Raw genomic sequence first — 24,162 nt, 5'->3', positions numbered from 1 at the left:
TACTCCAAATTAGACCTCACCATTGTCTCATACAACTTCAACATAACATCCCATCTCCTGTACTCAATACATTGATTTATGATCGCCAACGTGCCAAAAGCTCTCATGACCCTATATACCAGTGATACCACTTTTAGAATCACGTTTAAAATCACCTGCATATGTTGGGAAATTTGTTAACTTAGCAGCAGCTATATTTTAAATGAATTTCAGTGAGTATATATGTATATTAAATAGTTAAATTACTAATGCCATCCCCTTGGACAACATCGGTGGTATGGAGAGGGGAGACTTGCAGCTTGGACAACTGCCGGTCTTCCATAAAATAAATCTTGCCCAGGCTGGCGCCCTGGAAACATTCCAAGGTGCAAATCCATGCTCTACCGAGACTAACGGAAGCCTACCTACCTAGTTAAATTAAATAGGTAGTGCAAAAACAGAAATAATAAAAAAGTAGTGAGGTAGTGTTGATGAAGGGTCTCGGCCAGAAACGTCGACAGCGCTTCTCCCTGTAGATGCTGCCTGGCCTGCTGCGTTCCACCAGCATTTTGCGTGTGTTGTTGTGAGGTGGTGTTCATGGGTTCAATGTCCATTCAGAAATCGGATGGCAGAGGGGAAGTAGCTGTTCTGCAGTCGTTGAGTGTGTGCCTTCAGGCTCCTGTACCTCCTCCCTGATGGTAGCAATGAGAACAAGGCGTGATCTCAGTGATGGGGGTTCCTTAACAATGGACGCTGCCTTTTTGAGGGTGTCTTTGAGCAGGAAGATTTGAAACGGATTTGTGGGCATTTTCACACACAGAGTGATGACGCTGGGCAAACTTGGGTTGCCTTCTCTGGAGGCTGAGGGGAGATCCGACAGAGGTTTATCAGATTACGAGAGTCCTAGATAGAGTGGACAAGGGGTATCTGTTTCCCAGGGCTGAAATGTCTAATAGAGGGCATGCATTGAAGGTGAGAGGGGGCAGGTTCAAGGGGGATGTGAGGGGTAAGTTCTTCTACTCGGAGAGAGGTGGATGCTTGAATGCGCTGCCTGATGTAGTGGCAGAGGCAAATACATTCGAGGCTTTTAATGGGCAAGAAGGGGAGGGTAAGCCCCACCCCTGGGTTGTACCTGTGCTGATGGAGATTGTGGAGTAGATAGTTTTGCCAATCCAAACTGACTGGGGTCTACAAGCGAGGAAATGCAGAATCTAATTGCACAAGGGGGTGTTCAGGGCAAGGTCCTGGAGCTTATTGATTAGTTCTGAGGGAATGTTATTAAACGCTGAGCTGTAATTGATAAAGAGCATCCTGATGTATGCAACTTTTCTGTCCACATGTTCCAGGGTTGAGTGAAGAGCCAACGAAATGGTTTCTGCTGTGGACCTCTTGTTCTGGTAGACAAATCGAAGTGAATCCACGGCCCCCTCTCAGGCAGGAACTGATACGTTTCATCACCAACCTCTCGAAACACTCCACTCTCTGTTTCGATGTACGTGACAAATAAAGCTCTCCAAGGCATATGAGTTAACACCAAGCACAATTTAACCCCTTAATTAAAGATTAGTCGGAATGATGATAAAAAAGCAAAATGGTTGGACCTGCAGACAATATTTGTTAATCCTGAGGTAGAAAGATTACAACCTATTTTTATTCAATAATAGTTTATTATGAATTTAATATTATAGTATAATTTATATATTATTTACGTTCTTCCCCTCTGCCACCTGATTCCTAAACGGACATTGAACCCATGAACATTACCTCACTTTTTAAATATATATTATTTCTGTTTTTTGCACAATTTTTAATCTATTCAATCATTTGTTAATTATTATTATTTTCTTCTATATTATGTATTGCATTGACCTGCTGCTGCTAAGTTAACAAATTTCATGATACATGCCGGAGATAATAAACCTGACTCTGTGCGGACTTCAGGAAGGGTAGGACGAGGGAAAACACACCAGCCCTCACAGAGGGATCGGAAGTGGAGAGAGTGAGCAGCTTCAAGTCCTTGGGTGTCAACATCTCTGAGGATCTATCCTGGGCCCAAGATACCGATGCAGTTACAAAGGAGGCAAGACAGTGACGATGTTTCATTGTGAGTCTGAGGAGATTTGGAACGTCACCTAAGACTGTTGCAAATTTCCACAGTTGTGCGGTGGAGAGCATTCTGACAGGCTGCATCACCGTCTGGTATGGGGGAGTTGGGGGGCTACTGCACAGGACCGGAAGAGACTGCAGAGGGTTGTAAACTCAGTCAGCACCATTGTGGGCACTAGCCTCTCCACCATCGAGAACACCTTCGAGGAACGGTACCTCAGGAAGGTGCCACCCATCACTAAGGACCCGCACCACCCAGGTCAGGCCCTGTTCTCATTGCTACCATCAGGAAGGAGCTACAGGAGCCTGAAGCGATTCAGGAACAGCTTCTTCCCCTCTGCCATCGGATTTCTGAATGGCCATACACACTACCTCACTACTTTTTTTATTTCTATTTTTGCACTACTTATTTAACTGTTTAATATACACGCATACTTACTGTAAACCTTCGTCAGGACTACTCCCTACAGATGCTGCCTGGCCTGCTGCGTTCCACCAGCATTTTGTGTGTGTTGTTGTTTGAATTTCCAGCATCTGCAGATTTCCTCATGTTTGCCACTTACTGTAATCCACATTTTCCCCATTATTAGGTATGGCGTTGTGCTGCTGCCCAGGGGAAAGACAACAAAATCTCATGACGTGTGCCGGCGATATTAAACCTGACTCGGATTGTCTGCGTCTGAGCGCCTACGATGTGGCTGCAGTCAAGTTTTCATCGCACCTCTCTCTACCTCATGACAATGTAACTCGACTTCAATACCCCCCCCCCCCACCCCAACCCCCTCCCCCGTCACCTGCCCCTGGTGAAAATCCGAACTGGACCCATAAAAAAAAAATGCTGGCGCAAAAAAACACACACACGTTGGATGAACGCAGAGGTGGTGGGCTTTTCGGGTCGAGACCCCTCCCTGAGGGCTGAAGAACGCGGGTCAGTCCTGTTGACAGCGGGGCTGCAAAGCCCGGCTTGTGCGGTGCCTGTAGGGGGCGGGTTGGATTGTGTTTAAATTAATTTCTTGGCGCTCTCTCTCTCTCTCTCTCTCTCCCTCTCCCTGTCTCTATATCTAGAGAGTGAGCTGGGGGCGGATCGGTACAGTTTCCCAGCACAGAGAAATAGGGAGAGAGTGAGAGAGAGAGAGAAAGAGAGAGAGAAAGAGAGAGAACGGTCGGCGGAGGCAGAGAAATCTCAAACCCAGAGCGCTGCCGGCCGCCGAGCGCCGAAGCTGATCGGGAGAGGTGAGGGACTCTTTCCAGCCCGCTACCGAGGGGACACCGGAGAGGCCATCAGCTCGGATACCGACCCAGCGCTCCATACCCCCTCCTTTTCCCACCATGTCCAGGCTCTCGGTGCTCCTGCTGTGCCTGCTGATACCCAGCCTGTGCGACATTGTATCGGTAAGTGTCAGACCAGCATTGTTGCAAAGCGAAATGTTACTGCGGGAGGACTAGGAATTGAAACGCGCCGCTGGCCGCTGCTCCGCTTATGAGGAATTGCTGTATCAAATATTTTAAGGAAAGTGTGTGTGATGGTACTCATTTTGCAAACTGTTAACAGTGCGTTGCGTCCGTGACACCAGTGGCTTATTGGAAGCATTTTGATTTGTATTTTAATTTGCCTTGTAACAAAATCCCAGGGGGGAATCTACTGCATGTAGTCAGGTGCGGTGCTCTCCAGGTGCCGGTGGGGAGCGTTTGGGAATTATTTTTTTTTCACCGTGGAGTACTTTAGAGAGGAATTATTTTTTTTGGAGGGGTTGATTCCATCTCCAGGCAGTTACGTCACCTGCCCCTCCCGTCCTTTCTTGTCCACTCTTCCCGGTCCCATTCTTTCCTCTTCCTCGCTCCTCTTACCCCCCCCCCCCCCCCGCCAGGCTCTCTGTCAACCCTCTTCTTCCCTCCCAGACCCCGCAGCATCTCGCCCGGTCCTTTCCCATCCCCAAATCCCGGGCTGATTTGCTTGCTTTCCCATCTTCCATTCCTAGTTCAACCCACCCCTCAATCGACTCACCCTCCCACCTTTATCACGGGCCTCTCCATCCACTCACCTTTATCACGGGGGGGGGCACCATTGGATGCTGGTTATTCCAGCCGTGCTCAGAGTTCGGGGGTGCGGAAATCAAAGGACGCGGGGTCTCTCCGCTCTGGTCGAAGTGAATGTTATTTCGTTTGCTGCTGATGAGCTGATTTTTGTCGCAGGCTTTCTGGATGTTGACCCTCGGGTCGTCTAGCTGAAGATGTACGTGGTGCCGATCTGTGTGTGTGTGTGTAAAAAAAATAACGTGCGATGGGTTCAAAAAAAAATGTTGGACATCAAATTTATGGTGAATTTTGGGTCATGCTCGTGGTGCTGTGGCTTCTCTTGAGGGTTGGAGGTTGTGGATTCGCACCCTGGAGGTGCGATCCTCGGATCTTGCCTGATAACTTAGAGACCCCAGGGGTCACAGATCCAGTGATACACCGTGGCCATGCCTGCTCGCTGAATTGGGACCGATCTGAAGAAGACCCCCCCACCCCACCCCGTGCCACGCCGCCCACTTGTGGGAGCTTACCGCGGGGCAGGCGCTTCAAAGTTGGGACTTCATCGGGCGTGAAAACATTTTTCCAAGGTCACGATTAACAAATGCGAAGTTTCTTTTTTTTCAAAAAAAAAATCGAAGCAAGAAGACCCGCCCATCTCACCAGCAAAGCCGGAGAACGTTAAACACTATTTTGAAACAAATAGATAATCCGGGGTAATCAGTGCTTGAATCTCAGATTCCTGTGGGGCAGAGAAATCTTCACTTGATTGGAAATCAACACATTCGATTCAAATTGCTGTCTCTTGTTGAGACTAAATAGTCCATTGCAAGTTTCTTAATTAAAGTCCAACCAATTCCCAGTTGAGTGAGTGACGCCATTATTCTCGGGACTTGGGATGTAAGGCGCAGATACCTTGGTTGTGTGTGTGTGTGTAGAAGTTAATTTAGGATCATAACTCCAGTCTCTCTCTTTCATCGCTGACTGATTCATGTCTGAGGAAGTTTAGCCACAATCGAGCTGGCACCGGTCCAGACTCGCTGTACTCCCAGTTGACTCCGGCAACCTACAGTTTATGAACATGTGTGCGCTTTATGTGGTGTCTGCATTTCAGTACCCCCCCCTTCCACTTTGTAAAGGGATCAAAACGTTTTCATCATATCTGTAGTAACCGACCAAAGCAAAAAAAAAAATCTGTGATGCACAGGAAGTCCATTAACTTATTCCAAAGCCCCTCTGGTATGGGAATGGCCTGCTCCATCACTAGTAAATTGGTTAATCAATGATGGGTCCCACTGCACTGACCCAGGGGCCCACTTTAAGAGGTATTGTAGATTGCACTGGGTTCTTCTCTCTCCCTGTCTAGTTATTGATAAAGCCTCTGTATTGAATCAAGCAAAGGTACTCAGGATAAAAAGTGCTTTGTGTGAATGGCTGCTGATGATGCAGGCCAGTCGTTTGAAAGCACAGAACAAACAGAGTCTGAGGTGCTAGAGTTATCATCGAGGGCTCGGTAATTCCGGGATGCCAGCCAGCATGTTGTTTGAATGAATATTTTCAGCCCGCTGTGTGGGGGGAAGAATTAACGCACACGAAATGCTGAAGCAACTCAAGAGGTCAAGCAGTGTCTATGAAAAGGAATAACTCTGTCAATGTGGAATGTGTGTGTGTGTGTGTGTGCGCAGGGTATCTCGGTGCAGGAGTGACATTCTGTTAAGCAAACCCTTCTTATTTTATAACCAGAAGCATGGTAAAGGTACGAGTTAACCTCATTCCTCCCCCTTTTCTGAAGACGTTGCTAAAATTTCCCGCGGCACGCTCTGGAGGAAAGTACTATGCTGTATAGTGTCCCTGTAATAAAAATCTTGTGGCATTTATACTGACCAAAGTGACAAATAACAGATTTCTTCCCAGGAGTTATAACCAATCCTGATCGGGTGTTGGAGCGCATCTGTTGTAAAACCGGTCGTTGGATTGTTGCCGGGGGGGAGTGACACGGGTTAGCTTTGGCCTGGCTTTGAAAGGGTGCCCTCGCCCACACTACATGCTCCTGCGCTCACCTGGGCCGAGGCCAGCCAGCGCGTTGTAGGCATTCCGGGGAGCGACACGCTGCAAATCCTTGGTCAGGTGCTGTTTCTTGGTGTCTAGCGGCAGGGGCTTCTCATGTTGTAGGAGCTGTTCTGGGGCCCCGGGGCCAGAAAACTGGAAGCACAGACCCCAGCGCAGAACTTGCAGATCTGGCCTGGAACGTCTCGGGTGCACTGAAGATCTGCAACGTCAGAGAGGCACTGAGATACTAAACCAGAGATACCTCATGAGTGGGAATGAAAGATCTAATCTAGGTAGATGTTTCCTACACTGGGGTAGTGTAAGACCAGAGGGTGCAGCCTAAGAATAGAAGGATGTCCCTTTAGAGATTCAAAGTGAATTTATGATCAAAGTTTGTGTACAGAATACAACTCTTGAGATTCGTCCTCCTGCAGGTGGCCACGAAACAAAGAACACCATAGAACCCATTCAAGAAGACATCACACTAAAGAGCAAGGAATTTCTTTAGCCAGAGGATGGTGAATCTGTGGAATTTGTTGCCACAGGCAGATGTGGAGGCCAAGTACTTGGGCATATTTAAAGCAGAGGTTGATGGGTTATTGATTCATAAGGGCATCAGAGGTTACATAGAGAAGGCAGAAGAATAGGGCCCCTGCCCCCTCCTCCTTCTTTAGTCCTGACGAAGGGTCTCGACCCGAAACGTTGACTGCTCCTTTCAACGGATGCTGCCCGACCTGCTGAGTTCCTCCAGCTTTTTTTGTAAGTCTTGATTTGACCACAGCGTCTGCAGTGTGCTTTGTGTTCAGAAATGATGAAATGACAGAACAGACCCAATGGGCTGAATGGCCGAGCTTTGCTCCTGTGTCTTATCCGACTGCAGTGTTTCGTTGTCCCCAGCATCGTGGCCTTGCACAGCGGCGCAGATTATCTGCTCAATATTTCAAACATCACAGTTAAATGTTGTTATCAAAGTGCATCTATGTCACCACATACAACCCTGAGGTCTATTTTCCTGTGGGCGTACTCAACAAATCCATAGAACGGTAACCGTAACAGAATAAAGGAAATATTAACTAGAGTGCAGGGGTCAACAAACTGTGCAAATGCAAATATACATAAATAACAATAAATAACGAGAACATGAGATAAGGAGATAAAGAGTCCTTAAAGTCAGATCATTGTGGGAACATCTCAATGATGGGACAAGTTCAATAGCTACATTCAATGTCAGAGAAATGTATACAATATGCATCCTGAAATGCTTTTTCTTCACAAACATCCACGAAAACAGGAGGAGTGCCCCAAAGAATGAATGACAGTTAAATGTTAGAACCCCAAAGACCCCCCCAGCTCCCCCTCCCACGCACAAACAGCAGCAAAGCTATGACCCCCCCACATCTCCCACCAGCAAAAAAAGCATCGCCCCCCCCCCCACCGAGCACTCGAGCGTGCAGCAAAGCATCAATAAAGACACAGACTTGCAGTACCCCAAAGGCTACAAGTGAAGTTGAGTTTAGTTATCCCCTTTTATTCAAGAGTCTGTTGGTTGAGGGGTAATAGTTGTTCTTAAAGCTGGTGGTTCATCGCTATTTCTGAGAGTCCGTTACGTGCAAGCGGGCTGCTAGGTTTCTAATGTGACCATACTTCGACGCCCTTACTAAATGTACCCAATGACTTGGCCTCCACAGCTACCTGTGGCACCAAATTCCACACATTCACCATTCTCTAGTGAAAGAAATTCTCCCTAATCTCTGTCCAAAATGGACGTCCTTCTATTCTGGGGCAGTGCCCTCTGGCCCTAGACTTCTGCAGTATAGGAAACATCTCGCCACATTATTTCTCCCCAGGCCTCTCGATATTCAATAGGTTTCACCGAGGTCTCCCCTCATTCTTCTAAATTCCAGCGATCACATGCCCAGGGCCATTAGATGGTCCTCATACGTTAACTATAGCAACAGTGCCGTCCCTCGCCAATTAATCCTGTCGGCTCTAAGGCACTTTGGGAGCGCCATGCGATGATGAGAGGCTCCTGAAGAAAAAACTTGGGGTGCTGTTGAAAGTTGAGACTTAATCGAGTGGAGAGTTTACACCAACGGTGGCAAGTTAGAAATCCTGAACATTAAGCTAAATTGCATTAAGGTATTGATTTGTGTGCGCTGCAGATGGACTGAATGCCTGTAGGGACAGGCCCCAGAGGTGTGGCAATCAGTACAAATGGAAAGCGAGGAGAAGCAGACGAGTTCTTCTGCGAGAGAGCTGCTGTAATTCATTAACGGCCCGAGATTCCCTTTGATTTAGGCCTGTATTTATGTATAACTGCAAATGCCTTGGGGGGGGGGGGGGAAGGGAAAATCAATCTAAACCTTCCCGGGATTAAATTAGCAGAACCCTTGATCCTCATTAGGTCTTCAACTTTGCAAACTCACGTCTTCGCCGTGCCACGTTGCTGAATGGTAAATTGGGTACGTCCACCTTTTTTCTGCCCAGTGGACTCTCAGCAGCCAATCATTTGTAAAGTAGACTCTGCATTGATGAATATTCCCTTTAAAAATGTTGCTATGGCAACCACTTGACTTTAAACTCCTGTTTCCAGAACTCTGCCTTCTATCTCCATTATCGGCTTTTTGGCGTGCCAGAGTCGGAATCTAGTTTAATATCGTCGGCATATTTTGTGAAATTTGTGTCTTTGTGGCAGCAGTACAATGTAATACATAATAATAGAGAAAAAACGTGAATTACACTAAGTATATGTATATGTGATATAGACACACACATATGTATATACATACACACATTATATAAGTATAATATATGTTATATATATTTATTTATATACGTATATAATGTGTGTATGTGTATATATACATATGTGCATAGTTCCCTGAAGGTGGAGTCTCATGAAGAAGGCTTTTGGAACGCTGGCCTTTATAAATCAGAGCATTGAGTACAGAAGTTGGGATGTAATGTTAAAATTGTACAAGGCATTGGTAAGGCCAAATTTGGAATATTGTGTACAGTTCTGGTCACCGAATTATAGGAAAGATGTCAATAAATTAGAGAGAGTGCAGAGACGATTTACTAGGATGTTACCTGGGTTTCAGCACTTAAGTTACAGAGAAAGGTTGAACAAGTTAGGTCTCTATTCAGTGGAGCGTAGAAGGTTGAGGGGGGATTTGATCGAGGTATTTAAAATGTTGAGAGGGATAGATAGAGTTGACGTGAATAGGCTGTTTCCATTGAGAGTAGGGGAGATTCAAACGAGAGGACATGATTTGAGAGTTAGGGGGCAAAAGTTTAAGGGAAACAGGAGGGGGTATTTCTTTACTCAGAGAGTGATAGCTGTGTGGAATGAGCTTCCTGTAGAAGGAGTAGAGGCCAGTTCAGTTGTGTCATTTAAGGTAAAATTGGATAGGCATATGGACAGGAAAGGAGTGGAGGGTTATGGGCTGAGTGCGGGTAGGTGGAACTAGGTGAGATTAAGAGTTCGGCACGGACTAGGAGGGCCAGAATGGCCTGTTTCCATGCTGTGATTGTTATATGGTTATATATATGTATATAAGTATATATACATACACACATTATATAAGTATACAAACATATATATGTATACACACATATACATATACATTTATTATATATATATATATACATACATACATACACACACAAACATATATATATCAAAGATTCAATTTAATGTCAGAGAAATGTATACAATATACATCCTGAAATGCTCTCTTTGCAAAACATCCACGAGAACAGAGAAGTGCCCCAAAGAATGAATGAAAGTTAAACACGAGAATCCCAAAGCTCCCCCCAGCTCCCCGCCTCCCGCGCGTAAGCAGTCGCAAGGCAGTGATACCCCCCCCCAGCAAAAAAAAGCGCATCCGGTATCAAGCACGAGCGTTAATAGTTAACGTAATAGTTAAATTTAGTAACTAGTACAAATTAGAAATAAAAATAGTAGTGAGGTTGTGTTCATGGGTTCAACGTCCATTCAGAAATCGGACGGTGAATTGTTGCCACACACACAACACGCTGGAGGAACTCAGCGGGCCAGGCAGCGACTATGGAACAGAGTATTGTCGACGTTTCGGGCCAAGACACTTCAGCAGGGCTGGAGAAAGAAAGCTGGCTTAACTCAAAATGTGGGGGAGGGGAGACAGAATCCGAAGGTGAGAGGTGAAACCCAAACGGGGGGGGGGATGGAGTGAAGAGCTGGGATGTCGATAGGTGAAAGAGACGGAAGACCATGGCAAAAAGAAAAGGGGGGAGGAGCACCAGAGGGAGTCGGTGGGCAGGCAAGGTGAGAGAGGGAAAAGAGGATGGAAAATGGTATAGGGGGAGGGGTGGGGGTCATTACTGGAAGAATAATTTCTTGAGCCTGCTGCTCTCCTGAATGGTTGAGTGCGTGCCGTCAGGCTCCCGTACCTCCTCCCTGATGGTAGCAATGAGAAGAGCACCCGTCCTAGGTGATGGGGGTCCTTAATGATGGATGCCACCCTTTTGAGGCATCGTTCCCTGAAGATGTCCTGGATACTATGGAGGCTGGTGCCCGTGACGGAGCTGACTGAGTTTACGACTCTCTGCAGCTTACTTCGACCCCGGTCAGTGTTTGCAGGTCCGCACACTTGCCTCCAAATTCCTCAGACTTCCTTTGTTGGGGTGACACCGTAGCCTGGCCGTTAGCCCCACGTTATTACAACAGTGGTAGCTGAAGTTCAATTCCGCTGTTGTTGGTAAAACATCTGTACGCTCTCCCAGTGACTGCGTGGGCTTCTTCTGGGCACCCCGGTTTCCAACCGCATTCCAAAGATGTACCGCTAATTGGCCAGATGGATGTAATTGGGTATGATGGGCTGAAGGGCCTGTTATTGTGCTGTACCGGAAAACTAAATAAGTGATATATAACCTTGGATTGAATTGACTTTATTACTTACATCCTTCATATACAGGAGGAGTAAAAATCTTTACGTTACATCTCCGTCTAAATGTGCAATTCACAGTAATTTATAATAAATAATATTGGTGGCATCCGTTAGTCTCGTGAGACCATGGATCTGTGCCTGGAAAGTCTTCTCCAGGGCGCAGGCCTGGGCAGGGTCGTATGGAAGACTGGCAGTTGCCCAAGCAGCAAGTCTCCCCTCTCCACGCCACCGATGTTGTCCAAGGGAAGGGCAAGGGCCGATACAGCTTGGCACCGGTGTCGTCGCAGGAGTTGCCAGAACGAGGTTGAAGGCTACGTTGGACTGTCCTTAGGGACTCCAGCTCCGGATTTGTCCTCGGGGTTTACTCCCGAAGCCTTTCCCATGAGCGGGTACGGCCGCAAGGCAGCGGAGGTTTGAGATCAGAGTTTTCCCTCTCTTAGATGGACTGCCTTCCCAGGCTGACGAGCTCCATCTACCCGAAGCGACTGGTTTTAGGGCGCCAGGACCCGCCTTCGCCCCTTCTCCTGTCAGTAGAAACAGTTCCGCCGGGCTTCGAGGCTAAGCCGCACGAGAATAAAAAGTCTGTGCAACAATACAACATAGAAATGCAATTGTGTCAGCATGAATTAATCAGTCTGATGGCCTGGTGGAAGAAGCTGTCCCGGAGCCTGTTGGTCCTGGCTTTTATGCTACGGTACCGTTTCCCGGATGGTAGCAGCTGGAACAGTTTGTGGTTGGGGTGACTCAGGTCCCCAGTGATCCTTCGGGCCCTTTTTACACACCTGTCTTTGTAAATGTCCTGAATCGTGGGACACTAGTGAATTACCAATTCAACTCCCTTTATATTTGGTTTCCCAGGTAGTTAAGGTGAGACTTCATCTGAGGTAGGGAGCAGCTGCCTGGGCAGGTATCTCGAGGGCTCAACGTTCCTCTGTACTCTTGAGGTCCTCCAAGCCACCCCAAGTGCCTCTTCTCCACTCTCATGGGACTTCAGACCATCCTTATCAATGTTTCTATCATTCTACGGGGGGTTTCTTGTTTTGTGGTTGTCCGTGAAGAGTAAGAATTTCAGGCTGCAGTCTGTATCTATTCACTGAGATTAAATTGAGCATTTGAACCTTTTTCCATGGTTAGAATTTGGAACGCAGCATCTGGGGGCTGAGGAAGTGTCCGAGGTAAGTTGGTGGCTGGCCGTGTGAGGGCGTTGGCCTGAGAGAGGAGTTTCACCGTGCTCGCATCGAACTCGGTGGCACTTGGGCGCCTCTCCCTTGACTTCCTTTAAACTTTCAGGGATTCTTTGTTCAGGGCACTTCCTTTTACTGTCGGTGACCTCAGCCGCTCTCTCTCTCTCTCTCTCTCTAATTACCACCTTGAACCTCTTACCCCTCTACCGCTTCCCCTGGTGAAGATGCACAGGTTAGGATGTCACTGCTAGAAGAGGTAAGGGAAGGCCAGAGGCTGAAGCGAGCCTGGATTTTTTCAGAAGTCCCACCGAAAAGATTAGCGAGTGAAGTGTGTGGTATAGGGCAGGGGTTCCCATGGACCCCTACCATTAACCGTGGACCCTAGGTTGAGAAACCCTGTTATAGGATCTCATGTAATGGCTGTCATTGCGAGTGAGAGAAGGAATAAATGGATCTTTCCTGGTGTGAATGATAGACCAACTGATTCATCTGCATTGGTTAAGGTGGCAGAGTTCGTCACCTAGGAGCTTTGTCATCAATTACCTAAGATGTTAAACTCTGCGAACATTGATGCCATTAATACATCTGGGCCAAATCAACTAATTAATGGAACAGGGCACTCTGCCCTCCTCTGCTGCTATCCCACTCCTTCAGGTTCCTGCTAAATCTTCTCTAAAACTCTCCGGTGTATCAATACTTTGTATCGTACCATGTAAACTTAATAATCTAATTCAGACCTTGGCTGTTTGTCATAGAAACATAGGTTCACAGAAAAGTATAGCACCAAAACAGGCCCTTCAGCCCATCTAGTCCATGCCAAACCATTTAAACTGACTACTCCCATCGACTTGCCCTCCACACCCCTACCATCCATGTACCTATCCCAACTTCACTTAAGCATCGAAATCGAGCTCGCCTGCACCACTTGTGCTGGCAGCTCGTTCCACACTCTCACCACCCTCTGAGTGAAGAAGCTTCACCTCATGTTCCCCTTAAAGTTTTCACCTTTCACTCTTAACCCATGACCTCTAGTTGTCGTCTCATGGAGCTCAATGGAAAACGCTGCCTTGCAATCACCCTGTCTACACCCCTCATAATTTTGTATAGCCCTATCAAATCTCCTCTCAATCTTCTACACTCGAAGGAATAAAATCTTAATCTATTCAATCTTTCTTCATAACCCAGGTCCTCCAGACCCGGCAACATCCTTGTAAATTTTCTCTGGACTCTTTCAAACTTATTTACATTTTTCCTGTAGGGTTGGTGACCAAAACTGCACACAATCCTCCAACTTAGGCCTCAACAATGTCTCGTACAACTTCAACATAACATCCCATCTCCTGCGCTCAGTACTTTGATTTCTGAAGGGCAATGAGCTCAAAGCTTTCTTTATGACCCGGTCTACCTGCGACGCCACTTTCAATGAATTTTGGGTCTGCGTTTGAATAGGGTGAGGGAAGAGACCGGAAGAGTTCAAAAGCAGGCAGCGGCACCAGACTGTGTGGGATCGTGAAACACAAGAAAGCTTCAGGGAGGGTTGGACGGACTGACCAAGTGGAGATGCAGAACAATAGGGATAAGTATGGTGTTATCCTCTTGGATGGGAACAGCAGGAAGGTAGTGCTGATGTACAAGAAGACTTGGACAGGCCCTCTCGAACACTGGTCACTGAGCGCAAAACCGTCGGTGCAGCGGGCAGTAGTGTAGCGGTTAACGCATCGCTTTGCCCCGCCGGCGGCGGCCGATCGGGTTTCAGTTCCTGCCGCTGCCTGTAGGGAGTCTGTCCATTTTCCCCAAGACCAGTCAGCTTTCCTCTGGGAGCCCTGGTTTCCTCCCACATCCCAAAGACGTACGGTTAGGATTAGTGAGCTGCGGGCACGCTCTGATAGCACCGGAAGCACAGCGACCATGGCGGGCTCGCCGATTTGACTTGACGCAAGCAATGCTTTCGCCGCACGTTTCGAAGTTCGAAGTATGCGTACGTTATACGACTTTGAGATTCGTCTCCTTACAGGCAGCCACTGGACAAAGAGACCCAGTGGAACCCATTTTAAAAAAAAGAAGGAAGGTCGTCAAACACCCAATGTGCAGAGAGTGGAAAAAAAATCAAATTGTGCAGCAATAAAAGTAAGCAAGTAGCTTTCAGAACGAAGGCGAGTCCGTAGACACGGAGCCTGGAGCAGGCCTCGGCCTCAGCCTCTGTTCACCACAGGGCCGAGTAAACATCGCGATGCCCTCAGACACGGAGCCTGGAGCAGGCCTTGGCCTCAGCCTCTGTTCACCACAGGGCCGAGTAAACATCGCGATGCCCTCAGACACGGAGCCTGGAGCAGGCCTCGGCCTCAGCCTCTGTTCACCACAGGGCCGAGTAAACATCGCGATGCCCTCAGACACGGAGCCTGGAGCAGGCCTCGGCCTCAGCCTCTGTTCACCACAGGGCCGAGTAAACATCGCGATGCCCTCAGACACGGAGCCTGGAGCAGGCCTCGGCCTCAGCCTCTGTTCACCACAGGGCCGAGTAAACATCGCGATGCCCTCAGACACGGAGCCTGGAGCAGGCCTCGGCCTCAGCCTCTGTTCACCACAGGGCCGAGTAAACATCGCGATGCCCTCAGACTCGGAGCGTGGAGCAGGCCTCGGCCTCAGCCTCTGTTCACTGCAGAGCCGAATAAACATCCCAGAGCCCAGAGCAGGCCCCGGCCTCACACTCCGTTCAGCACAGGGCCGAGTAAACATCCCAGAGCCCAGACTAGGCTTCGGCCTCAGCCTCTGTTCACCACAGAGCCGAGTAATCATTGTGGAGCCCTCAGACATGGAGCCTGGAGCAGGCCACAGCCTCAGCTTCCCTTCAGTGCAGGGCCAGTAAACATCCCAGAGCCCAGAGTAGGCCTCGGCCTGAGCCTTGATGTCTATTCAAAGTGTGTGTACAGAATCCATCTCTGAGATTCGTTCCCCCGCAGGCAGCCACAAAACAAGGAAACGCTACGGAACCCGTTCAAGGAAACGTCAGACACCCAACGCGCGAGGAAAGGACAAATCCCGCAAGCGGCAAGAAGCGAGCGAACCACACGTAGAATATCAAACAGTGAATACATGACAAGTGAAGCCAATCTCCCAAGCAGTTGAGAAGGCCGATGGCACCCTGACTTCACAGTGAGTGGGCTTGAGTACAGGAGGAACTACAACTAATATGGAGGCTCAGTAAGCCCTCCCTGGAGTTTTGGTCTCTGTCCCAAACAAACGGATGCACCCTGCCGTAAAGGGAGGGCAGGCTGACTCCTGGGGCGGACTGCCTCTGGGGAAGGGGGTTACCTTGACCAGATCAGAATCTGCCAGAGCTCAGGAGAGTGAGTGGGTGTCTAGTTAGAACTTGTGAAATCCTGACTGAGGCTGGGAGAGCTAGAAAGGGGATCGCCGTCTTAGCTTGCTTGTCAAGAAAGTTAATACTGGAATGAGGAGCGATTTCTTCACTTGGACGCTGAAGGTGTTTAACAAGGAGAAGTCAATTAAGTATGGGGAAGAGCTGGAAACAGGATCACATTGAATGATGGAACAGGGTCAGAGGGTTGAATTGCCTCTGATTTCCTATGTTTTTATGGACTATAATTTTTATAGCCAATGGCCAAAGCCTGTAAATTCCTAGGAACGTGCTGAGGAAGTTGAGGCCCAGTGTCAGCGAATCTACAAGTCCGCTGGAGGCTGGAGGCCAAAGATGGCCTGTCCCGATGGTGTATGTGGATGGGAGGGAGGGACATGGCTTGTTGTGCTGCTGTTGTTTTGTTGCTCGTCCTGTTCTGCCGAGCATTTTGGGTACGCTAGGCTGGCGCCGGAACGCGTGGCGACTCTCGGGGGCTGCCCCCGCCTCACCCTCCGGGGTGTGTTGGTTGTCAACGCGATCGGTATCCTTTGAAAAATAAAGGACCTGAACGCCTCTGGACCTTCCGGCCAGCTGGCTGAACAATTTCCCGACGTCAGATTCTGGTCCGCGCGCTCCTCCGCTGCACCTGAGCCAACTTCCCGCGGCGCATTTTCCGCACCAGGCGCGGAGCGATACTTAAAACTTTGCAGGTGGCGCACGGGGCACGACAATCTAGTTCCCAGGGCAGCTCTGAGTGAGGAGCGCGGGAGGAGGAGTTCGAAAGTAGGCTGTCGAGCTCCGAAGGATTCGTTCCCCATTGGGGAACAGGGGCGGACTTGTGGGTGGGGAAGGTGGAATGCATCTTGGGCTCGTACCCCCGGGAGGGTGGAGAGCTGAGGGATGTCAATACAGCAAATTATCATTCAAGTTTAAATTGAAATGTGTTTATCATATGAACATTTAAAGGTACAGCCAAGTGTGTCATTTGCACTCACATCCAACACAGCTGGGTGTGTGCTGGGGGCAGTCGGCAAGTGTGGCCACGTATTCCGGTGTCAACACAGCAGGCCCACAATGCTTAGCAGGAAACAACAAACAACAAAACTATAAAAGCAAAACAAGCCCTGGTCCTCCCTAAAACAAACAAACAAACACACACACACACACACACACACACACACACACACACACACACACACACACACACTCACACACACACACACACACACACACACACACACACACACACACACACTCACACACACACACACACACACACACACACACACACCTCCAACCCCAGAACAGGCTGTCTCCAGCCTCCGAAGGACTCAGACTTTGGCGTGCAGACGTTGGATTTTGACCTCCCCGGGGACTCCCATTGACTCGCAGACTCTGGGCTCTGACCACCGAGCCTTGAATTCCAGACTGACAATCAACCAATGGGCCTTGATCCTCGGCATTGAACCCCCCCCCCCCCCCACCCCCCAGAACCCACTGATCACCGAACACGAGGCTTTGAACTCCTTACTTGCTGATGACAGGACCCTGAAAACCAGGCCTTGAACTCCTGACTCACTGATGATCGGACACTGAACACTAGGCCTCAAACTCCTGACTCGCTGATGACTGGACCCTGAACACTAGGCCTCAAACTCCTGACTCGCTGATGACTGGACCCTGAACACTAGGCCTCAAACTCCTGACTAGCTGCTGACAGGACTCTGAACACTAGGCCTCGAACTCCTGACTAGCTGCTGACTGGACCCTGAACACTAGGCCTTGAACTCCTGACTCACTGATGATCGGACACCGAACACTAGGCCTCAAACTCCTGACTCGCTGATGACTGGACCCTGAACACTAGGCCTCGAACTCCTGACTAGCTGCTGACTGGACCCTGAACACTAGGCCTCGAACTCCTGACTAGCTGCTGACTGGACCCTGAACACTAGGCCTTGAACTCCTGACTCACTGATGATCGGACACCGAACACTAGGCCTCAAACTCCTGACTCGCTGATGACTGGACCCTGAACACTAGGCCTCGAACTCCTGACTCACTGATGATCGGACACCTAACACTAGGCCTCAAACTCCTGACTCGCTGATGACTGGACCCTGAACACTAGGCCTCGAACTCCTGACTAGCTGCTGACAGGACTCTGAACACTAGGCCTCAAACTCCGGTTTCACCGATTCGCGTACCCGGAGGGTCAGCGGACCTCATTCCTCCTGCCCGCACGGCACTCCGAGAACAGGTTCACAGTATGCCGCACATCCTTCCCACAGCATGGTGCCCTGAAGAGCATTACAACTTAATAAAATAATATGACTGTAGGCACTGTTACAGTGCCAGGGAATGGCTGCCTAGCTACTCATACTTGGACTGTGTCTTGGGACAATTATCTTTGGTGAAGACACAATTATAAATCCAAATGTTTAGTAGCAAACAGACTATACCAGTGCAAAGAGAGATAAGGAAGGGACTGACACATGTGGAATTGTAGCTTAGCCAAAAACAAAGAGGAAGGGGAAGCCCTAGGGCATTAAGTGACATCACTGTGCTGAGTGTAGTGCTTTGGGAGCCAGTGTTGAGCTCCATTGCTTGAAGCCATCTTGGAGCACTGTTCACAGAGTGGATCACCCAGGAACTACGCCGTACACGACTACAACTCATTCGGCACAGCTGCATCCAGTGGACGACTGACTGACTGATTCAACGGCTTTGGGTAGTGTTGGTTAAAGGTGGAAGAATGTCTCCAGGAGATTTTTCATCAGTTACCCAAGGTATTAAAGCTCTGGGAGTATCGATGCCGGTTGGGTTTCAGTGGCAGATCAATCATTTCGTGCAACGAGGGACCCTGCTGATACTCTGCTCCTGCTGAATCGTGTTTTGAAACAGTCCAGTTTATCAAAAGATTAACACTTCAGCTGTAAAGAGAGGCTTTTTGGGTGTGTGTCGCTGCGCCGGGGCCAGGGTCCCAGAGCGAGGTGCTCGGACGATTTAAACGCCGGCCGAAATGGACCGGGAAGCCCCAGTGTCGGGACCGGGGGGCGAGGGTCGGACCGATTTTGCTCGCTGCCCCGCGATTTTCATTCCCCTCTCCGGCGGCTGGCATTACTGCAAGGTTTTTTAGCTCCGCTAATATGATGAACCGAGGTCGAGGCTTGGGCCTGCTCCGGGGAGTGGATCTAAGGACTCAGTCTGGTTTGGAATGTGTGTGTGTGTGTGTGTGTGTGTGTGTGTGTGTGTGTGTGTGTGTGTGTGTGTGTGTGTGTGTGTGTGTGTGTGTGTGTGTGTGTGTGTGTGTGTGTGTGTGTGTGTGTGTGTGTTTTTCTCTTCCTCTTTCTCTGCGCAGAGGTTACTGTTGTTTTAAAGTTGGGTTCTTCGGATTTCTGGCTGCCTGTAAGCAGACAAGTCTCAGGGTGTATAATTTTAACATTCTTTGGTAATAAATGTACTTTGAATCTTTGAATCCAGGGCAGAAGTACACACAGTGAGGAGCGTTGTAGAACAGAGAGGTCCGGGGGTACAAAGACAACTTTCTCTGATGGTGCTGGTATTGGTAGACAAGGTGGTGCTTGCCATTGTTGGTCAGGGCATTGGGTACAAGAGCTGTGGCACCATATTCTAACAGTACAAATCACTGGTGAGACGGCACCTGAAGTATTGCGTGCTGTTCTGGCCAGCGTACTACAGGAATGATGCTATTAGGAGTGATGCTATCAGGAATGATGCTATTGGACCGGAGAAGGTGCAGGGAAGATTCAGGAAGATGTTGCCGAGATTGGAGGGTTTGACTGATGAGAGATTGTATAGGGTGGAACAGTTTCCGTTGGAGAGAAAGAGGCTGAAGGGTGATTGCTCAGAAATATATAAAGAAAGAGGATCATAATCTTTATCCCGGAGAGGGGGAGTCTAAAACGAGAGGGGAATGATTCAACAAGATTGGAGGGGCAATTTTTTAGTGGGGGAATGGTGGGCTGCCAGGGAGGTGATAGAGGTGGATATAATTGCCGGGTTTATAAAGTCTTTGAGCAGGTAGGTGGAGAGGGATATGGCCAAGTGCAGACAGATGGGACCAGCTCAGACATTGGGCCAAAGGGCTCGTTTCTGTGTGGCAGGAATTTATAAATGTACATCACACCATGTTATCTAGTTTAGTGTATATCTATATCACCAGCTTACTTGCTTTTCTCATTATTGATACTGTGGTCAATGCGCCCTCTCTTCTCCCCCACTTTCTCCATTTCTCTCTATCTCCTTCATTCATCTCCCCCTTTAGCTAGACCATACTCTGCTATTTTTTCATTTCCCTCCTTATTTCCTCCATCCTGCTCTCTCTCCACACACCCTCCTACAACTATCTTTCTTCCCCTGATGATCTGACACTGACTTTCAATCACTGTCTGTGTCTCTCTGCACCCTCTCTCTTCCCTCTCTGTGACTCTCTCGGTCTGTCTGTCTGTCTGTGTCTCTCTGTCACTCTTCCCTCTCTGTGCTTCTCTCTCTGTCTGTTTCTCTCTTCCTCTCCGTTTGTGTCTTCTGTCACTCTCACTCTGTGTGTGTGTGTGTGTGTGTGTGTCTCTCTCCCTTTCTCTCTCTCTCTGTCTCTTGCTGTGTGTCTGTGTGACTGTGAGTCTCTCTCTCCCTTAATCTCTGTTCGTGTCTCTCTGTCTCTTGCTGTGTGTCTGTGTGACTGTGAGTCTCTGTCTCTGTGTTTCTCTTCTCTCTCTCTCTCTCTCTCTCTCTCCATTCTTCCTGTCCTTGCCAAGCTATGTTGCAGGTTTTCAATATTATACTGCAGTTGTAGGTTGCCCGAAAATAGAATACGCCATGTGTGTTGCAAAGCTAGAACCGTGACTGCTCGACAAGTTTAATTGTTGTCACAGCAAGTTAATGTAAACTGTGCATTAGTTGAGTCGGGCTCACGCAGGAAATCAGCTTTGTTTCCAACAGCTTAAGCAATCCGTTCATTGACCTACTGACTGTGTGCAGCATGGCACTGGTAATCTGCGGCAGGCAGCCTCTCCGATTGGGCTGCTCGGGATGAGGCTCAGTGGGTCCAAATGGTGAGTGTTCCCGAGCCCAGCTCTACCGACTGGTTGTATTTTCCTGGTATCCGAATCCCTCTTCAGGAAAGCCGATGGTTCTTTTTCTCCTTCTGGGAGCCAAGAGAAGGAGAAACACACCCAGGAGGCATTAGGCAGGGAGAGAGTCCGGATGAAAGTCTGCAAGATGATTTCCTCTGCACTCTGTGAATGTGCTGCGGGCTCGATTTCAGAATCAGACTCAGCTTTAACATCACCGGCATATGTCGCGAAATTTGTCAACTTTGAGGCGACAGTACAATACAAAACATAATAAGTATGGAGGAAATACTGTGAATTACAGTAAGAATGTTAAAATAGTGCAAAAAGATTTTTTTTTGTAATTTATTTTTTATTGAAGTTCATCATCAAACAAGCATTTCCATAAGCTGTATTTCAGATATTGTACATATATCGTATATTCATATATGCCACAAATCTCCACATAATATTTATCTGAGGTACACACTTATAGAAAAGAGAGGAAAGAAAGAACAAGCGAAAGGAGAAAACTATGTACAAGTAGGGAGTGATCTTTTTTTAACGACATATTCATTGATTTGTGAGAATTCAGGCCTATGAGGTGTAAAAAGGTAGTGAGGTGGTGTTCATGGGTTCAATGTCCATTCAGAAATCGGACGGCAGAGGGGAAGAATCTGTTCCTGAATCATTGAGTGTGTGTCTTCAGGCTCCTGTACCTCCTCCCTGATGGCAGAGGGGAAGAATCTGTTCCTGAATCATTGAGTGTGTGTCTTCAGGCTCCTGTACCTCCTCCCTGATGGCAGAGGGGAAGAATCTGTTCCTGAATCATTGAGTGTGTGTCTTCAGGCTCCTGTACCTCCTCCCTGATGGCAGAGGGGAAGAATCTGTTCCTGAATCATTGAGTGTGTGTCTTCAGGCTCCTGTACCTCCTCCCTGACGGTAACAGTGAGAAGAGGGGCCTTCAGGCTCCTGTACCTCCTCCCTGACGGTAACAGTGAGAAGAGGGGCCTTCAGGCTCCTGTACCTCCTCCCTGACGGTAACAGTGAGAAGAGGGGCCTTCAGGCTCCTGTACCTCCTCCCTGACGGTAACAGTGAGAAGAGGGGCCTTCAGGCTCCTGTACCTCCTCCCTGACGGTAACAGTGAGAAGAGGGCGTGCCCTGGGTGGCGGGGGTCCCTGATGGTGGACGACAGTTTTTTTTTGAAGCACTGTGCCTTGAAGATGTCCTGGACACCCATGATGGAGCTGACTAATTTTACAACTCTCCGCCGCCCCCTTCAATCCTGTGCAGCCCCCCCCCCCCCCCCACCACCATATGCTGTCTTTTTTTTACCCTCACATAAAGACCTAAAGCTCCCTTTTAGGTGACAACAGAAGCATCCAGCCCTACTGACCGAACCTATTCATACAATCTTCTTCCAACTCCACCCTCCCAGAAAGGGAACAGTGAACGTTTCACAAGGAATCTGCAGTGGGGTTTAGATACGTCTGGGGGTCAGCCAATGAGAATTTGAAATGGCTAACACGAGAGGGCACAGTTTTAAGGTGCTTGGAAGTAGGTACAGAGGAGATGTCAGGGAATGTTTTTTACGCAGAGAGTGGTGAGTGTGTGGAATGGGCTGCCGGCGACTGTGGTGGAGGCGGACGCGATAGGGTCATTTAAGAGACTCTTGGACATGTACATGGAGCTTTAAAAAAAATAGAGGGCTATGGGAAACCCTTGGTAGTTTCTAAAGTAAGTACAAACACGCTGGAGGAACTCGGCAGGTCGGGCAGCATCCGTGGAAACAAGCAGTCAACGTTTCGGGCCGAGACCCTTCGTTAGGACTTCGTCTCGGCCCGAAACATTGACTGCTCGTTTCCACGGGTGCTGCCCGTCCTGCTGAGCTCCTCCATCGTGTTTGTACGTGTTGATTTGACCGCAACATCTGCAGTGTATTTCGTGTTTTCTAAAGTGAGTACACGTTCGGTACAGCATTGTGGGGCTGAAGGGCCTGTATTGTGCTGTAGGTTTTCTGTCTCTAAGAGACCCAGCTGATGGCGTAGTGGCATCAACGTCGGACTTAGGGACGAAAGGTCCCAAGTTCAAATCCAGCCGGCTCCCCTGCGCGCTTTCCATCCATGCTGGGTGGGAAGCTCGTAATCTCTTTGAAGACTCACCCGGCAGAAGGCCGGGTGCTGTAAGTTGCCTCGTACGCGGTTAGAGAGACTACGTCAGAGAGGCGTGGAGGGAAATCGTCCGCTAGCCGGAGAAACTCCAGATGCAACGTACCTTTCCTTTCCTATGTTTCTAAGATGGCAGATGGAGATGGAGCACGGTAGTGTAGTGGTTAGCGCAACGCTTCACAGTACAGGCCACCGCTGTGCGTTCTCCCCGTGACCGTGTGGGTTTCCTCCCAGAGTCCAAAGGAGTACCGGCTGGTAAGTTAATTGCTGATTGTAAATCACCCCGTGATTAGGCTAGGATGAAATCGGGGAGAGATTGCTGGGGGGGGGGGGGGGTTGTGGGGAGTGGCTCAAAGAGGTGGAAGGGCCTACCTCAATAAAAAGGTGAAAGAACATTCCGGTGGCGGGGGCGGGGGGTGGAAGAAATTAAAAACACAAGGAACCCTGCAGGCGTCAGAAATCCAGGGAGGGAAAAAGAAAGCAATGTTTTCTGAGTAAATGTTGGTGTACTGACGTACAGTACAGAAAACAAACTTGCCCGTAGATAAGTAAATGTGAGGGCAGCTGGTATTGCAAGAAGGTTGGCATGTGAAACCTTGACAGCCATGTCATAACTGTGTGGGGATTTTTTCATTATTTGTGGACTCTGTACCTTAAGATGCTCTTTGGAGGCACTGTAGTCTTTTTCTTTATTAGATCCCAGACGAGGGGGTTGTTGTATTTTTTATTTATTGAGATACCGTGTGGAGTAGGCCTTCCCGGCCCTTCGAGCCTCACTCGCCCGATTTAATCCTAGCCTAATCATGGGACAGTGTTACAACGACCAATCAAACTGCCCGCTGGTACGTCTTTGGACTGTGGGAGGAAACCGGAGCGCCCGGAGGAAACCCCACGCGGTCACGGGGAGAGCGTGCAAACTCCTTACGGGCAGTGGCGGGAATTGAACCCGGGTCGAGGGAACTGTAAAGCGTCGTGATAACCGGGCCACCCATGAGTTGGCAAGCCAGCCTCACGCTCGGCCTTCCATCCTGTTGGGTTTAATCTGAAGCAGGAAATAACCAACAGACCGCCCAACCCCCCCCCCCCGGAAGAAATGCTTTGCGATGCATCTTGTGTGAATTAAAAAAAAAAATTCCTGCGCAAATGGGTCCATTTTCAAAGTTTGAAGTTCAAAGTAAATTTTATTATCAAAGTACATATATGTCACTATATTCAACCCTGAGATTCAATTTCTTGCGGGCATACTCAGCAAATCTATAGAATAGTAACTGTAAACAGGATCAATGAAAGATCAACCAGAGTGC

At 48.7% G+C, this 24,162-nt stretch overlaps 1 protein-coding gene across 1 annotated transcript in view; it reads left to right on the top strand.

Annotated features, from left to right (window-relative positions):
- Nucleotides 1-3,129: 3,129 nt before the first annotated feature.
- The window catches only part of LOC140715929 (uncharacterized), a 288,549-nt gene continuing 267,516 nt past the window's right edge, over nt 3,130-24,162 (top strand). Inside the window, exon 1 of the mRNA XM_073028484.1 lies at nt 3,130-3,477. Coding sequence (XP_072884585.1) covers nt 3,415-3,477 — 63 coding nt within the window. The 5' untranslated portion in view covers nt 3,130-3,414. The remainder of the gene's footprint in view (nt 3,478-24,162) is intronic.

This window comes from Hemitrygon akajei, chromosome 24 (genome assembly GCF_048418815.1).
Source record: "Hemitrygon akajei chromosome 24, sHemAka1.3, whole genome shotgun sequence".
Classification (NCBI taxonomy): domain Eukaryota; kingdom Metazoa; phylum Chordata; class Chondrichthyes; order Myliobatiformes; family Dasyatidae; genus Hemitrygon; species Hemitrygon akajei.
Note: the sequence above shows the minus strand (reverse complement) of the source record. Positions and strands in the feature narration are given on the sequence as shown.